Raw genomic sequence first — 15338 nt, 5'->3', positions numbered from 1 at the left:
ATTTTGCAGATGCATTCATCCAAAGCGACTTAATATAAATCCTGTCTGTGTGAAACCGGGTCTACATGTCAAAAATCTTCATGATCACATCTGAATTTTTACCAAAACTCATGCTCTAAAGAACACAACCACTTCTTCTTTTTTATAGTTGCTTTTCTTACTCTAATGGAGAAGCTAGAATTATTCAGCCAGTTAATCCGCTGAAATAAAATCTACAAATGTAAAGTCAGGAAAAGTGCAGCTTTTCTTTCACTTGTTAACTTTCACTACATTCACTATACAATTTTATTTGATGTCAAACTAAAATGATAAGTGTCTGGACCTTTCTGAAGATCAATCCAGACATCTGCAGGGTCCTTCAGGGTCCACAAGACCATATGTGTTCCTCTGTAGCTACTTGTACATTCATTACAAACTGGAATTTTGTAATCTTACAATGATCGAACAGAAGCATTGCACACAAATGTTTGGTATGGCATTATCTATCTGTAGCCTAGCACCCATCTTTCCCAATGAAAGCCCATCAGACTGCAAACTTTTATCAGTAGGTGGCAGTAGATGACTGCAGAACACTACCAGGTGCTGTAGGCTACTGTCTATCAAAAGCTTACCATGCTCATTTTGTTCTTCATTTGTATTAATGATTTCCAGCATTTCCAGCATTTTCATATTTATATTTGCCTTCAATGGTTTTAGTCATATTTAGATAATTCCCATAAATCTCAATGAGAGATTTAAAGATCAATATCATGATTGTAACAACGCCAAAAAAAAAAAAAAAAAAAAAAAAATCCACCACCAGATGTCAGCCGAGAACTCCTCTTATTTAGGATCTGCCAGTATGAAAGCAACCGTTTCACTCACCCATTGTACTTCCCAAAACCATGCGTATCTCTCCAGACACATTTATCTTACTTCCATTTTTTAAAGAGGCTGAAATCCACTCCATTGTGAAGGTATTTTATTTGCATACAAACTGTTTAAAACTTTAAGCATTTCATGAAGCTCAACTCATAGTCTGACAAAAGAGTTTACGACGGCTAACTGTTAGCCAACTATAGTTTGACTCTGAACTACATTTTTAGTTCATAAATTAAAATGAAATGTACAAGTAGGCTACAGTAGCCTTTATGACTCTGTACCTCTGTATTGATTTTATAATGACTTTGCAATGTAAACGATAAAGTAGGTATGCTTGTAAAGTATGTACATACATGATATATTAGTGACCAGACTTGAAATCTCAAGGGTCCATGGCCAGAAAAAGTTTGAAAACGCTTAAGGCCAAATAATGTGCCTATATTGTTGAGAGGGGAACACACAGTATGATTATGACTAAGCCATCAAAATCAGCCAGTCAGTGACCTCTGTTGTTCCTCCCGAGGCTTAATCCTACATAGTTTTAAAGTTCTGGCTTCTGCCTCTACATGGTCAAATCATACAGCTACACACACACAGTATCTGGATCTAAAATAGAAAGTGCCACTTCCTAGTACCAACATGACGTTTGTTTGCAGGGAGAAAGGAGAACCAAGACTGGTTATATTTGAAGGTAAACCTTCTCAAGTTCAACAGTGAAATGACCACAAACCAGTGTGGTTGAAAATGATCACTCACTGTACGTCAGACTCAAACTTTCCATCGGGTGTAGACATGAACAAAGCAGTGGTATTAGTGGTACTGTACACATTGCATCTCGTGCTAGAATGACGAGTTGTTTAGCAGTAGTGAAATCAATTATGATGTAAACTGTGCTTGCCTCATCTTCATGCTCTTCACGTGCTGTTTATTTTCAGCGTCTAATGGAAGCATAGAAAAACATCAAACAGTGACAAGTCTATTTTTGTCTTTTGTTTTATTTTTCCTGTATGTTTCATAAGGTGTTAAAGGGATAGTTCCCCCAAAATGAAAATTAGTCCATGATTTACTCACCCTGAAGCCATCCTAGGTGTATATGACATTCTTCTGTCAGACGAATACAATCGGGGTTATATTTAAAAACGTCCTGGCTCTTACAAGCTTGATAATGGGAGTGAATGGCCGTTTGACTTTGGAAGTCCATTAAAGCGAATCTATTCATGATTAAAGTGCTCGACACGGATTAATAAAGGTCTTCTGAAGTGAAGCGATGCGTTTGTGTAAGAAAAATATCCATATTTAAAACTTTATTGATTAAAATAACTAGCTTCCGGCAGACGGCCGTACGCATTTACGCCACAAGAGTAACACTTGAACTTGACACACAACGGTCCGCGTCTAGCACTTTAATCATGAATAGATGCGCTTTAATGGACTTCCAAAGTCATATCACTCCCATTATAAAGAAGAGTCAGGACATTTTTTTAATATATATATATAAAACTCAGATTGTATTTGTCTGAAAGAAGAATGTCATACACCTAGGATGGCTTCAGGGTGAGTAAATCATGGGCTAATTTTCATTTTTGGGTAAACTATCCCTTTAAAAGCAGTGTTTAGGTCCTGTCAAACCAGTGTTGATAACTATGATAATGATAGGCCTGTATTACGTTTTAATAATCGTTCCAACTCTATGAGATTAGCAGAGTCCACATCAAAACTATAGGCTAACGATAATGGCACAGAGGAACGATATCGTTGTAATCACTTTCAGAAAGATTTTTTTTTTCCAGCTGATGAATGATAAAAACATTGTGAGCCAACATGAATCCACACTGCTTTAAAGACGCCCAAGCTTTTAAAGCGACAGTCAACGAAACTGCAGTGAGTGCTTGTAAACAGGTTATCATACGGTGTGTGGACATACGCTAATAGTTACCCAGATAGCACACGTCTATTTGATGTGATGTTTACATCTGGAAGACGTATTTTTAAGAGTGTTTGCTCATCTGCAATACGTCTATAGGACGTTTCCTGTCAGATGTCAAATAGACGTTTAGAAGATGTCTTTAAGATGTAATGATTTAGAATGTATGTTAAACTGACATCTTCTAAACGTCTATTTGACATCTGACAGGAAACGTCCTATAGACGTATTGCAGATGAGCAAACACTCTTAAAAATACGTCTTCCAGATGTAAACATCACATCAAATAGACGTGTGCTATCTGGGTATTGTTATAGTTAGGCTAGTTATCATAATTGGTGTGAACGGGCCATATACACTGCACGATTTTAGCCCTGATTTTCACTCGCCGAAATTTTTGTGGAAATCGCCGACAAATTCCTGAAATCGGAGGCGAATCGGTGCTCGTTCACGTGAGTGACAATCACACAGTGTATGATCAAAGACGCGATCTGAGACAAGCGCATGCGTTACAGATGACCGTGAGATATTTACATGCTTAATATCTGGACCTGTCTGCGACATCCGAAATCACATACTTCCCTACTATATAGGTGAAAAACAGTATGTGACTAAAGTAGTATGTCACAGTACTCATAAAAGAGTAGGTTAAAGTACTCGGATGATCTACGACTTCCGGCGAGATTCTGAAGTGTGCATATTGGACACTTTACTATCCCATGAGGCCACTGGAGAGGATTCATGAATGGCAGTGAAACGACATAAATGACGCTGGTAGGTCAACTGTTAATGACAACATGACGAATACATCCTGATTACATTAACACTACACACATTTACTTTTTTAGTGGTTGCGAAGTAAGGAAAATAATTTTTTATAACTTTTCCATATAAAATTGCTTACTGGACCTGTAAGGCAACAAAGTAGATTTATGTTGCCACATTTCCATAGATCGAATAAAATACAGTAGGTTGCTCAAATATGCAAATATGAATAGTAATTAGTTTGTACAGAATGTACAGTAATCTCAAAAATTGACAGTGTGTACTGCGTGAATCATGGCAGTAAAAAATTGTGAAAAAGTCAAATCAAGATCCAGAAAATCTTTATTATGAGGAGGTTAGGTTAGCAAAAACTTACATAAAGAGAGATAATCATTACATTTTTTTTTCTAATGACACAATAAAAAAATATTCAAACTCATTTAATTTTCTTCTATAAATGTCTATCCTTTGAGCTATAGACTAATCATCTGCAATACTTTAGTTTCAGCACAAAACAATCTCATTAGAAATAAAACAAATGACAGACGAGTACATTCTGGATTGTTTAACCCCATAGCTTCAATATGCTGATCAGTTAGTGACAATACATTTGCCGGTGAGTACAATATTAGCATTTTTTCATTTTTTTTTCTCAGTTTTGCTCAGACTCCACACTTGTCCAATGCTTCCAAAACAGAAGTCCAGAAGTCGAAAGATGCGAGTCAACATGATTACAAGGTGCCCTGGCTCCCGATGCGCATGCGGTCAATGGCCTCGATCTGCTTCTGTACCCATGAGTCACTGGGTTTGGCACACACCTGACGGCCCTTTACAGTCTTGAACCTGTAAAGAGAATTTCAATACCATCAAACACACAGGAACTTGCTCAGCATGGTCAAACTAGTTCAAATCTACTTAAACATAATAAATATAATAAACACAATACTAATATTAATATATAATAATAATATTTTTTCACACTGAGTTCCTCCACATATAAACACAGATATATTGTTGTTACACTTACAGTACGGCTTCTTTAGGGCACTGCTGGCTTGTCATGGTGTAATCAACCACTGCTTTGGTTGGCAGAGGACGGTCCGTGAAGGAGAAACAGCATCTTTGTGGTGAAACACGCATTCCTAGATTGCAGAAAATTTGTACAAATCTTTAATATAAAATTGTACATTTTGTTTACATTTTTTATAAAAAGTTCAATATACAACTAGAATGTAATACAATATACAACTAGGTCTCCATACCTTCACTGAGGCTAACTGCGCACAGAAGCACCGCCACTGCGGAGAAGATGACGAAGCGAGAAGTAGTCATGCTGGCTGTTCTGTTTAACTAGATTGCTGGATGAACAAAGAGTCTGTTGAAGCTCTTCAAGCTGGACTTGATGCTGTATGGCTCATGCCGTCAGCATTTATACACTTGTTCTGTGATGGGGAGATCCCTTCATGGGTGGATTTTGAGGAGGGGGATTTTGATTTTGAAATTCCACCTACACAGCATGAAAGTACAGCCGAATCTGTTGTCGTATCAGAATCACACGTGATTATGTCCGTCACAAGTCATATTTAGACATTGGGTTAAACAATGCTGTCTCGCTTTGAGGGACAGCCCTAACAGCTAACCTTTCACTTCCTCTTTCGCCTCAGTGGTTTGACCAAAAAAAAAACAAAAAAAACTGGAGTACTGAACACAATGTTCCATTATTCTAGAAGGAAAATAGATGCAACATGAATTTTGAAGAATGCATATGGAATTGCAAAGGAGGACACATTTGTTATCTTTGCCAAATAGTGTGGATTTTAAACAGAAAAACACATGAGAATGATAATAGTTCAGTTAAATATAACAATTTGGCTGGAGGGCCAATGAGACGTGCCCTGTATGGATGGATTTTTCATTTTTGGGTGAACTATATCTCCCAAGTCAAATTTTAAAATATTATTGTTATTTATAGACCTCAAAAGGAACATGGCATTGAAAAAATATATAGATTGGAGGAAAAATGATGTCAGTGCTTTTGCGTTCTCTTGCAAAATGTTTTTTTTGTGAGCAAAGCAGAGTTTTTTGGGGGAACACAAAAGGATTGGGATTTATTTTTTTCTCCCATCTCATTTTTCCATCATCATGATTCCATATAATAATTATTATTATTATGTAAATATCTTAAACTACACTGTAAACCCCAATGTTGTCATTACAGTTTTTCTCAATTGCTAAAACACTTAGCATACTGGTAAACACAAGTGGCAACAATCAAATACAAATAGAGAACACGTCATTGATTGAACACAACCACTCAAAACTGATTTAACCTGTTTCAAAAGATGTGACACAACCAATATAAGCCAGTTCAGAGAGCAAACAGGTTGTTGAAGGTGACAAGGAGAAAGTCTGAGAATGGATAGAAGAAACAATGTGAGAGGACAAGGATGAGTGCGTATGCGAGGTGGGTGACGAGGAGGAAGAGGGGGAGGAGGGCAAGAAAGGAGGAGGGATAATATTGCTTGTGATGTCAACGAAGTGCTCTGGCCTGGCCTGACTCAGCCCAAAGACAAGAAGAAGCACACTGATCACATGTTTACTCCTTTGATTTTTGTCCCTTTTAGTATTGTACACTGTAGTACAGAGCATTGTAGTCTGTATACTGTACAATGAACAAATTGTATGGCCTTGAACTTTGTTAACAGTACCATTTGTTAACAGTACTGAGTGCTCAATAGATTTTGACTGGTTGCAAGTTCATATCAACAAAGAATTACAGTATCACAGAGACAAAGGACAAGTTTGTGAGATACAGGGTACGGTACTGTAAAAATAGGGGTATAAGGAGGAGGAAGAAAAAAAAAAATTGCAAAGAGCAAAACAGTAGTAATTTCTGATCAATTTTGAGCTACTATGATTGACCGTTTCGTTCATCAAAAGACAATGATGGAAATATATGAAATTTGTTGAAATATGAAAAATGTACTTCTCCCTGAGAACAATATGTTTCAAACAATGTGTTTTTTATTTTTTGGTGTATTGTTTACTGACTGCTTGATAGTGTATATCATTTTGATCACTTTGTTTATGATTTGAGAGCAGTGTTTGATTTTGAACACAGGTAAAACTGTTTTGAGGTGAAAGTTTCATTTTGCGAGAGGAGTCAGAGGTTTTGTGAATAGTACTTGAAGATGAGGTTTTGTGTTTAATGTTTTCAGAAAATGGAGCAAGGTTTCAGAAATTGTGTTTTAGCAATTGAGAAAAACTGTAATAAAGAAATCAAGTTATCATAACTTAACATTAGCAAGTTTTGACATCAAAAATTAAACAGATGTGTTTAATGCACTCATTTGGCAGCAAAAAACCTTTCAGATTAAGATTTTAAGTGTTATGAACTCAAAATTTCAAGTTATTTAAATTATTCGCTATGTCTCTGTTTAATATGATTGTTTGTGCCTGACATTTTTTTTGTTAATCATGAATTTGCTGATGCAGGCAGCAGGCCAGAGGCACTGACACATAAAAACAGTAATTTCGGGGTTAAATCTGAGTTCTGTCATGGCCACTACCGTCAAATACGATTGACAATTAGCATGCAGTTTGGATTGGCGGTATGGTTCCATTCTGGGCGAGAACTCCCTGCGCATCTCTCAGAAAAAAAGGTACAAAAGCTGTCACTGTGGTGGCACCTTTTCAAAAGGTACACCTTTGTTCCTAAAGAGTGCATTTTAGTCCCTCAAAGGTACATATTGGTACCAAAAGTGTACATATTAGTACCTAAATGGTACATATTAGAACCCTTTTGAAGGGTACTGTCCCAGTGACAGCTTTTGTACCTTTTTTTCTGAGAGTGTAGCATGGATAAGAGCAGGGAGAGCAGCAATAACCCCCTTGGGGTAAACAGAACAGAACCTACATGAATGTTTGCAAATATATTTAATTCAAGATTTTAAAGTACAACATAATTCGAGAATTTATTCTGATTCAAGGGGAATCAGAATGCCAAATCCTGACTGGGAGAGAGGAGGATCTGGGGATGGAGGAGGGTAATTAGCTCCTGAAAAACTGCTGATAATACTGAAGGAGCTTATATATGTAGGCTATACGGTGATAGGCGTCGTATTCCTATAGGTAGATGTGGATCAGTTGAGAGTCAGCTAATGCGAGCTTGACTAATGTGACCTTCCAGAACTAACGCTACGCTTGATATTGGACATTTCAGTGAAACTTATGGTGTATCACCAGAGCCGGCCGGACATTTCAGGCCTCGCATTTGGAGCTGAATCACACGAGACTTTAAATTCCTGACGCCTGTAAATCGAATCTTTTTTTAATCGACTACTGTCTCGACTCTCGAGCCTGTTCTTTCCTCTCCCCCACTCAGTTCTTGCGCGCGCAGAGAGCTTCCGGGATTTTCTGAGGCTGAGAAAACGTATGTTTCTAGCCCGTATTAGAAACATATACTGTATTTTCAGTACAGTATTTTCTATGTACTGATAGAAAATCAGTACATAGATTACTGTATTTTCTATGTAATCTATGTTCTGATTACATAGAACATGTATGTTCATGTGTCACTTGTTTGTCCTGAGCAGTTAAATTGCCCACTGTTCTTAAGAAAAATCCAGATCCTGTACATTTTTTGGTTTTCCAGCATATTTTGAATATTTGAACCCATTCTAAAAGTGACTGTATGATGTTGAGATCTATCTATTCACACTGAGGACAACCGAGAGACTCACACACACTATTACAAAGGGTGAAAGTTAAGTTAAAGATAAGTTAAAGTAGATGACAAACATGTCTGTTGTTGTTCATTACAGTGTGCTTTTAATTGTTCTGATCAATTGTTCTGATCTGGTCAATTTCACTTTTAAATGACCGATTTCTAAAGACATTTTTAATCAATTGATTTAATTTACTGCAAGTATTGTAATTGTATTTTTTACTGATAAAATGTTAATATACGATGATCAGACAGTAGAAGTTAAGATATGTAATGTAACCCTAATAAAGCTGTTGAAAAACAAAACTTCATTTAATGATTTATAATGTATTCAATAATATTTAAACAACAAAATATAAACTGGCAAGTTTGAGTTTAGTCCATTTGCCTTTTAAGTTATCTTTACTTAAACATTTAAGTTAATTCAATGAGAAGAGAAGACAACCACTTTCCTCAAATAATTTGAGTAGTCTCAACTTATTAGGGTTTACAGTGTATCCTGTAGTTATAAGGGAAAGCTGGAGCCAAAATAATAACAGTAGTTATTATTGTTGTTTTTTATTAACCATATTTTTGTATTATTGTTACTGGTAGCATAAATACTTTTTATTTATTTAAAAAAACAGCATCTCATTTCGATTCTAAATGAAAAGTTGGCTAAAACCTATGGCGCCACGTTTATAAGGTCCTAAATGCCCCATCAAGTATCACTTCCTCTTTCAAAATGGGTGCTAATGACAAGTGTCATCAGTCACATTAATAGTGTGAACTTTGACATTTTAGCATGTAGACACACAGTTTTAACTCAGATTCAAACACCCCCTCATCTGTTAGAAAAGACAAGCAATCTTGAGAAATACTTGTTTATTAAAAATAATTGCCAACAATTAAAATAATTTTTTCAGCATCCACCAAATCTCTCATACACCTGTTGAAGAGTTGATTGACAGATGTTGATGAGTTATAATGTCCCTTCATTCTCTGACTCACTATATTTTCATTTACATTGTCATAATGAAACATTCAGATGCTTCAATAAGTTTTTTGTTTATTTCTATCATGGGGATTGTTTTAAAGCCACTTATAGAGCTCAATACTCAAATGTATGTTAAGGTACATTCCTGATGATTCACAAATCAGTGCTTTATTCTGCAGAACTATCAGCTAATGCAATAGTCCATTTGATTTTAAAGAATTTTTTAAAAAGGGGAAACTATTTAGCATCCATTACTCATTTTATCCCAACAATTCCCAGTGGACTTTTTTTTTTTTTAGACTATTTAATGTAACAAAGGTATCCCATTGTTTATTTTAAGTTTGAAAGGAACCCTGTTAATAACTTAATGGTAAATTTGTGTTACAAAATGCAGGGGATCTTTTTAAAGGGGCTTTTTAAAAAAAGAATCTCTATTTTTATCATACTGGATTTGATATAGTACCGCATTACCAAACCTAGAAAAGGTTTCATTAGCTGAGACAGCATTAAAATAGGTTAAATAAGAAAATTTCCAGAAAAGAAATAATTTAAGAAGAATGTTACAAAAACATTCCAACATTGCAATACGTTTATCATATTATGTTGCAACACATTATTATTCAACATTATATTTATGCTTATGTATACAAATATATGTTCTCATTAATACAAAAGGGGAACAGCTTTGTCCACACAATCCCACACGAAACCTGAGGTCTGGTGATCAGAGACTTTTGTCTGTCCCCAGATCACGGTTGAAGAATAGAGGAGACAGAGCCTTTGCGATTGCTGGCCCTAGGCTGTGGAACAGTCTTCCGGTTTACATCAGAGCGGCTCAATCTCTAACTGTTTTTAAATCCTCTCTTAAAACCTACTTTTTTTCTTTAGCTTTTAATTCATTGTGAGCTTTTGTCATTAATGTGTGGTTATGTCCTTGTTCTGTATCTTGTGTATTGTTCAGCACTTTGGTCAGCCCTGTTAGCTGTTTTTAAATGTGCTATATAAATAAATACAAACTTGAAACTTGAACTTGGAACATAATAGTAGCTTTAATTTACAGTTTGAAGAATGACAGTAGCTTTCCTCATTATATGACACAAATTATGATTAAAGTAGATTTAGTGAACCACTCACTCCTAAATATTTAGGAGATTAAAATACTATGTATCTATGACATATTAGATAATTTACATTACATAATTTAACCTAAATATCTCTATTTTAGTTAAATGAGAAGTTACAGATGCTGTCAAATAGCCTACCTACTAATATTGGATTCACAAATACACAATCGCTAGCATTTAAAATAACTAACTCCACAACTGAGACTACCCTGCTCTCGGTTATTGAAGCTCTGAGACAGGCAAGTCGTGGAGGGGTTAAGGGCTCAATCTTTAAATATATTAAAAGTATATTAGCATCATGCCTTTACCTATCTTCACAATACAACTTTTAACATACTTTCAAATAATTGTACTTAAGTATATTTTCTAAAAATATATTGAAGTGAAGTGAAAATTCAGTTTTATTTTTTAAAAGTGTATTTATTTGCACTTTATTATAAATATATTTTAGGTATATTTTAACTGTGTTCTGGAAATGATCATCGTAACAATGCATTGAAAGTATACTTTCAAAATACATTATAGTATACAATAGTATTTTGTCCAAAGTATAGCTAAGTATTATTTGTCTATTAATGTTCATTATTGAAGACAAAGTGTGCAATTTGTAATATAGACTTATGGTTGGCGCTGATAGCCTCGTGGGCAAGTGCGCCGCTGTGCTTCGGGAGACCCGAGTTCGAGTGCCAGCTCGTGGACCTTTCCTGATCCCGTCCCCCCACCTCACTTCCTGTCTAGCTACTATCCTGTCCTAATTAAATGCAAAAACTCCCAAAATAAATATATAAATACAATTATGGCAAGGCAAGGCAAGGCAAGTTTATTTATATAGCACATTTCATACACAGTGGCAATTCAAAGTGCTTTACATAGAAGAAATTAAAAATAATAAAAAGAAATAAGAATAATTAAAACAGTTTAGAAAAAAAAAAAAAAAATACAGTACAGTACAGTCGGATGAACATTGGCACAGTGCTCATTCAGTAAATGCACAGCTAAACAGATGTGTTTTGAGTCTGGATTTGAATGTGACTACTGTAGGAGCACATCTGATCTCCTCTGGAAGCTGGTTCCAGTTGCGGCTGGCATAATAGCTAAAAGCGGACTCGCCATGCTTAGAGTGAACCCTTGGTATTATATTCAGTGAGCATATCTGCAATATATTGCGGTCCTAGGCCATTGAATGATTTATATACCAGTAATAATACTTTAAAATCAATCCTAAATTTAACTGGGAGCCAGTGTAAAGACCTGAGGACTGGTGTGATATGTTCATATTTTCTGGTTCTGCTCAGAATCCTGGCGGCAGCGTTCTGTATGAGCTGCAACTGTCTTATGGTCTTTTTGGGAAGGCCAGTGAGGAGTCCATTACAGTATCCACCCTGCTGGTGATGAAAGCATGCACAAGTTTCTCTAAGTCTTGTCTGGAAACAAAGCATCTAATTCTTGCAATATTTTTCAGATGATAGTATGCTGATTTAGTTATTGCTTTGACATGACTACTGAAACTAAGGTCTGACTCTAGTGTCACACCAAGGTTCCTGACTTGATTTTTTGTTGTTTGACCCCTAGAGTGAAGGTATGCGTTCACCTTGAGAACTTCATCTTTGTTTCCAAACGCAATGACTTCAGTTTTGTCTTTGTTTAACTGAAGAAAGTTTTGACACATCCAACTGTTGACTTCATCAATGCATTGGCACAGGGAGTCAATGGGGCTGTAATCGTTAGGCGATAGGGCTAAGTAGAGCTGTGTGTCGTCTGCATAGCTGTTGTAAGCAATTTGGTTCTTTCTCATTATTTGGCTCATTGGGAGCATATACAGGTTGAACAGGAGTGGCGCAAGAATTGAGCCTTGAAGGACTCCGCATGTCATGGATGTCCACTCAGACTTATGGTCTCCTATACTCACATAATAACCTCTCCCATCTAAGTATGACCTGAACCATTTTAGGACTATCCCAGAAAGCCCCACCCAGTTTTCCAGCCTGTCAAGAAGTATGTTATGATCGACAGTGTCAAATGCAGCACTGAGGTTGAGTAGTACCAGCACTGATAATTTGCCTGAATCAGTATTTAAGCGAATATCGTTTATTATCTTTATGAGCGCTGTCTCTGTGCTGTGGTGTGGTCGGAAACCAGATTGAAAATTGTCAAAGTATCCATTCGAGCATAAGAATTTGTTCAGCTGATTGAAGACAACTTTTTCAATGATCTTGCCTATGAAAGGAAGATTTGAAATCGGCCTATAGTTGCTTAATATGGTCTTATCCAGATTGCTCTTTTTCAAGAGGGGCTTGACAACTGCAGTTTTCAGGGAGTTTGGAAAACTCCCAGAGAGAAGTGAGGCATTTACCACTTCTAGAAGATCTGCTTCTAAACTGTTTAACACAGTTTTGAAAAATGATGTGGGAAGTGTGTCAAGAGCGCAGGTTGATGTTTTAAGGTGCTGTACAGTTTCTTCCAAAATTTTGCCATCAATTTCTTTGAAATCAGACATAGTAACTACTTTCACAGGTGGTCTGATCTGTCTGACCCCAGCGCAACTCAAGGATGTGCTGATCACCTTTCTGATATTATTGATTTTCTCAGAGAAGAAAGAAGCAAACTCACTGCACTTTTTGTCTGAGAGCATTTCACTGGGAATCTGGCTTGGGGGGTTTGTCAGTCTCTCTACAGTAGCAAAAAGAGTGCGTGTGTTGTTTAAATTACTGTTTATAATATTTGAGAAGAAAGTCTGTCTAGCTTTGCCTAGTTCCATATTGAAAGCATGGATGCTGTCTTTGTAGATGTTATAATGGACTACAAGTTTTGTCTTCCGCCACATGCGCTCTGCTTTTCTGCATTGTCTTTTCATATTTTGCACTGCTGTTGAGTTTCTCCAAGGTGCTTTTTGTCTGCCACTCTTCTTCCTGACTTTAACAGGAGCAATTTCATCAATTACCCTTTTAACTTTTGAGTTAAAAGAATCAAGGAGAAAATCAACAGAGTCTGCAGATATGCTTGGTGTTAAGGATATAGCCTTCATAAATAGTACACTGGTGTTCTCATTTAAGCATCTCTTCTTGACAGACACAGATCTAGCTTCAGTGGCAGGAGAGATCAATATATCAAAGAAAATACAGAAATGATCAGACAGCGCTACATCCTTAATAACAATCGATGAAATGTTTAGACCCTTACTGATAAGTAAATCTAGAGTGTGTCCACGATTGTGTGTGGGTCCATGTACATGCTGAGTCAGATCAAAAGTTTTTAAAACACTTTTGATTTCTTTTGCCATCTATGTGAATGTTAAAATCCCCAGCAATGGCAAAACAGTCAAACTCTGAGGTAATTGCTGATAACAGTTCTGTAAAGTCCTCAGCAAAGGCTGGAGAGTATTTTGGAGGCCTGTAAATAATGATAAGTAAACTGCGTGGAGCACCTTTTAACACAATACCCAGATATTCGAAAGACAGGTAATTCCCAAATGATATTTGCTTACATTGATAGATATCTTTAAAAAGAGCAGCTAGACCCCCACCTCTCTTAACAGCTCTGCAGACACTCATAAAAGTAAAGTTAGGAGGGGATGTTTCATTGAGGATTGTTGCACTGCAGCTGTCTTCTAGCCAGATTTCATTTAGAAGCATAAAATCCAGGTTGTTTGTGGTTATTAAGTCGTTGACTAGAAGTGATTTATTTTTAAGTGACCGAATGTTAAAAAGTGCTAACTTAACAGTCTTACTTTTCCCCACAGCAATATTAGTTTGACGTGTAATAGGCACCAGATTAGTTGGGTTTGCTGTACGGCTATTGAAGGCCTTTGACTTTCTATCTTGTAATAGAACAGCAATAGAGAAAGACGCAGGCACACTGGGTTCCCGCTTGTTTTGTAAACATTTGAGAAAGTTACTGTTATCATAGCGGGGACCCAACACATATCACTGAGAGCTGGTATCAGTTGTTTTTGGTTCACCTCGAGCAGATGGAGGAGGGTGTGGGCCCTGGCGTTGTGGCAGAGGCCGAAGAGCTCTCACAGGAGGGGGAGGGCGAGCTGGGCCCGCAGGCTTTGGTACGGGTGGTTGAGGTGCCTGCCGTTTTTTGGTTGGTATCTGGGGGCTTGCAGCAAAAGAGTGGTATAGTTTGGTTCCAGCATACACCAGTTCTTCCATTTTCTGTGAGAAGCACAGAAGTGGCGATGCTGGAGAGAGGGAAAAAGTGTCTGGTGAAAGGGGCTGTTGCTCTGGTGTTATCGGAGGCTGTAATATGCTGGTAATATACTTATGGTAGATTACTTGTATGTTTCGAAGACATTTGTAGTGTACTTGTAACAGAAATAAACTTTAATATCACTAATCAAGCATGTAATTAGTCCCTACACAGGCGTATACTTGAAGTTGTTCCAATTTAGTACACTAAATACACTTAAAGTTATGCTTTACTACAATTTAATTACAACTAAAACATACTTAGTACAAAATTAGTTGTTTCAAAATAGAACACTTCAAGTGAACTAATCATTAACACACTTGAAGTATACTAAATTAGTCTAAATTAGCATCTTTTTTTCACCAGGGCAGTGCTTAGACCACTTCTCTTCTCCATCTAAATGTCATCACTTGGATCTGTTATTGTGAAACATGGCTTTTCCTATCACTGCCACGCTGATGACACACAACTCTACCTCTCATTCCAGCCTGATGATCCAACGGTTGCTGCTCGCATCTCGACCTGCCTGACAGACATTTCCGCAAAGACAGAACTGCTTGTGGTCTCGGCCAACACAACATCTCCATTTAGCTTGGCTCATCAACCATAGCTGCTTCTAGGACAGCCAGGAACCTTGGAGTTGTGATTGATGATCAGTTAAACTTCACATTGCTTCGCATTGCTAGAACTGCCTGATCCTGCAGATTTGCCTTATACAACATTAAGAGGATCAGGCCCTTCCTATCAGAGCATGCCACACGACTCCTTGTC

General features: G+C 36.9%; 1 protein-coding gene across 1 annotated transcript; it reads right to left on the bottom strand.

Moving 5' to 3' along the window:
* Window positions 1-3875: 3875 nt before the first annotated feature.
* Window positions 3876-5103, bottom strand: ccl35.1 (chemokine (C-C motif) ligand 35, duplicate 1). The gene is made up of 3 exons (XM_079859577.1): window positions 4813-5103; window positions 4578-4692; window positions 3876-4393 (listed from the first exon to the last, which is right to left on the bottom strand). Exons 1-3 carry the CDS (start codon window positions 4880-4882, stop codon window positions 4282-4284), a joined length of 297 nt encoding a protein of 98 aa, XP_079715703.1. The 5' UTR covers window positions 4883-5103; the 3' UTR covers window positions 3876-4281.
* Window positions 5104-15338: the final 10235 nt, after the last annotated feature.

Source organism: Squalius cephalus (genome assembly GCF_949319135.1).
Source record: "Squalius cephalus genome assembly, chromosome: 23".
NCBI classification, from domain to species: Eukaryota; Metazoa; Chordata; class Actinopteri; order Cypriniformes; family Leuciscidae; genus Squalius; species Squalius cephalus.
This window is presented reverse-complemented; position numbering and strand designations above follow the sequence as displayed.

Excerpts from the sequence above, each read along its gene's own strand:
- ccl35.1 (XM_079859577.1), bottom strand. The coding sequence starts at position 4,882 with ATGACTACTTCTCGCTTCGTCATCTTCTCCGCAGTGGCGGTGCTTCTG. Across the intron at positions 4,693-4,812 it reads CGCAGTTAGCCTCAGTGAAG|GAATGCGTGTTTCACCACAA; the intron begins GTATGGAGACCT and ends TCTGCAATCTAG. Across the intron at positions 4,394-4,577 it reads TGCCCTAAAGAAGCCGTACT|GTTCAAGACTGTAAAGGGCC; the intron begins GTAAGTGTAACA and ends TTCTCTTTACAG.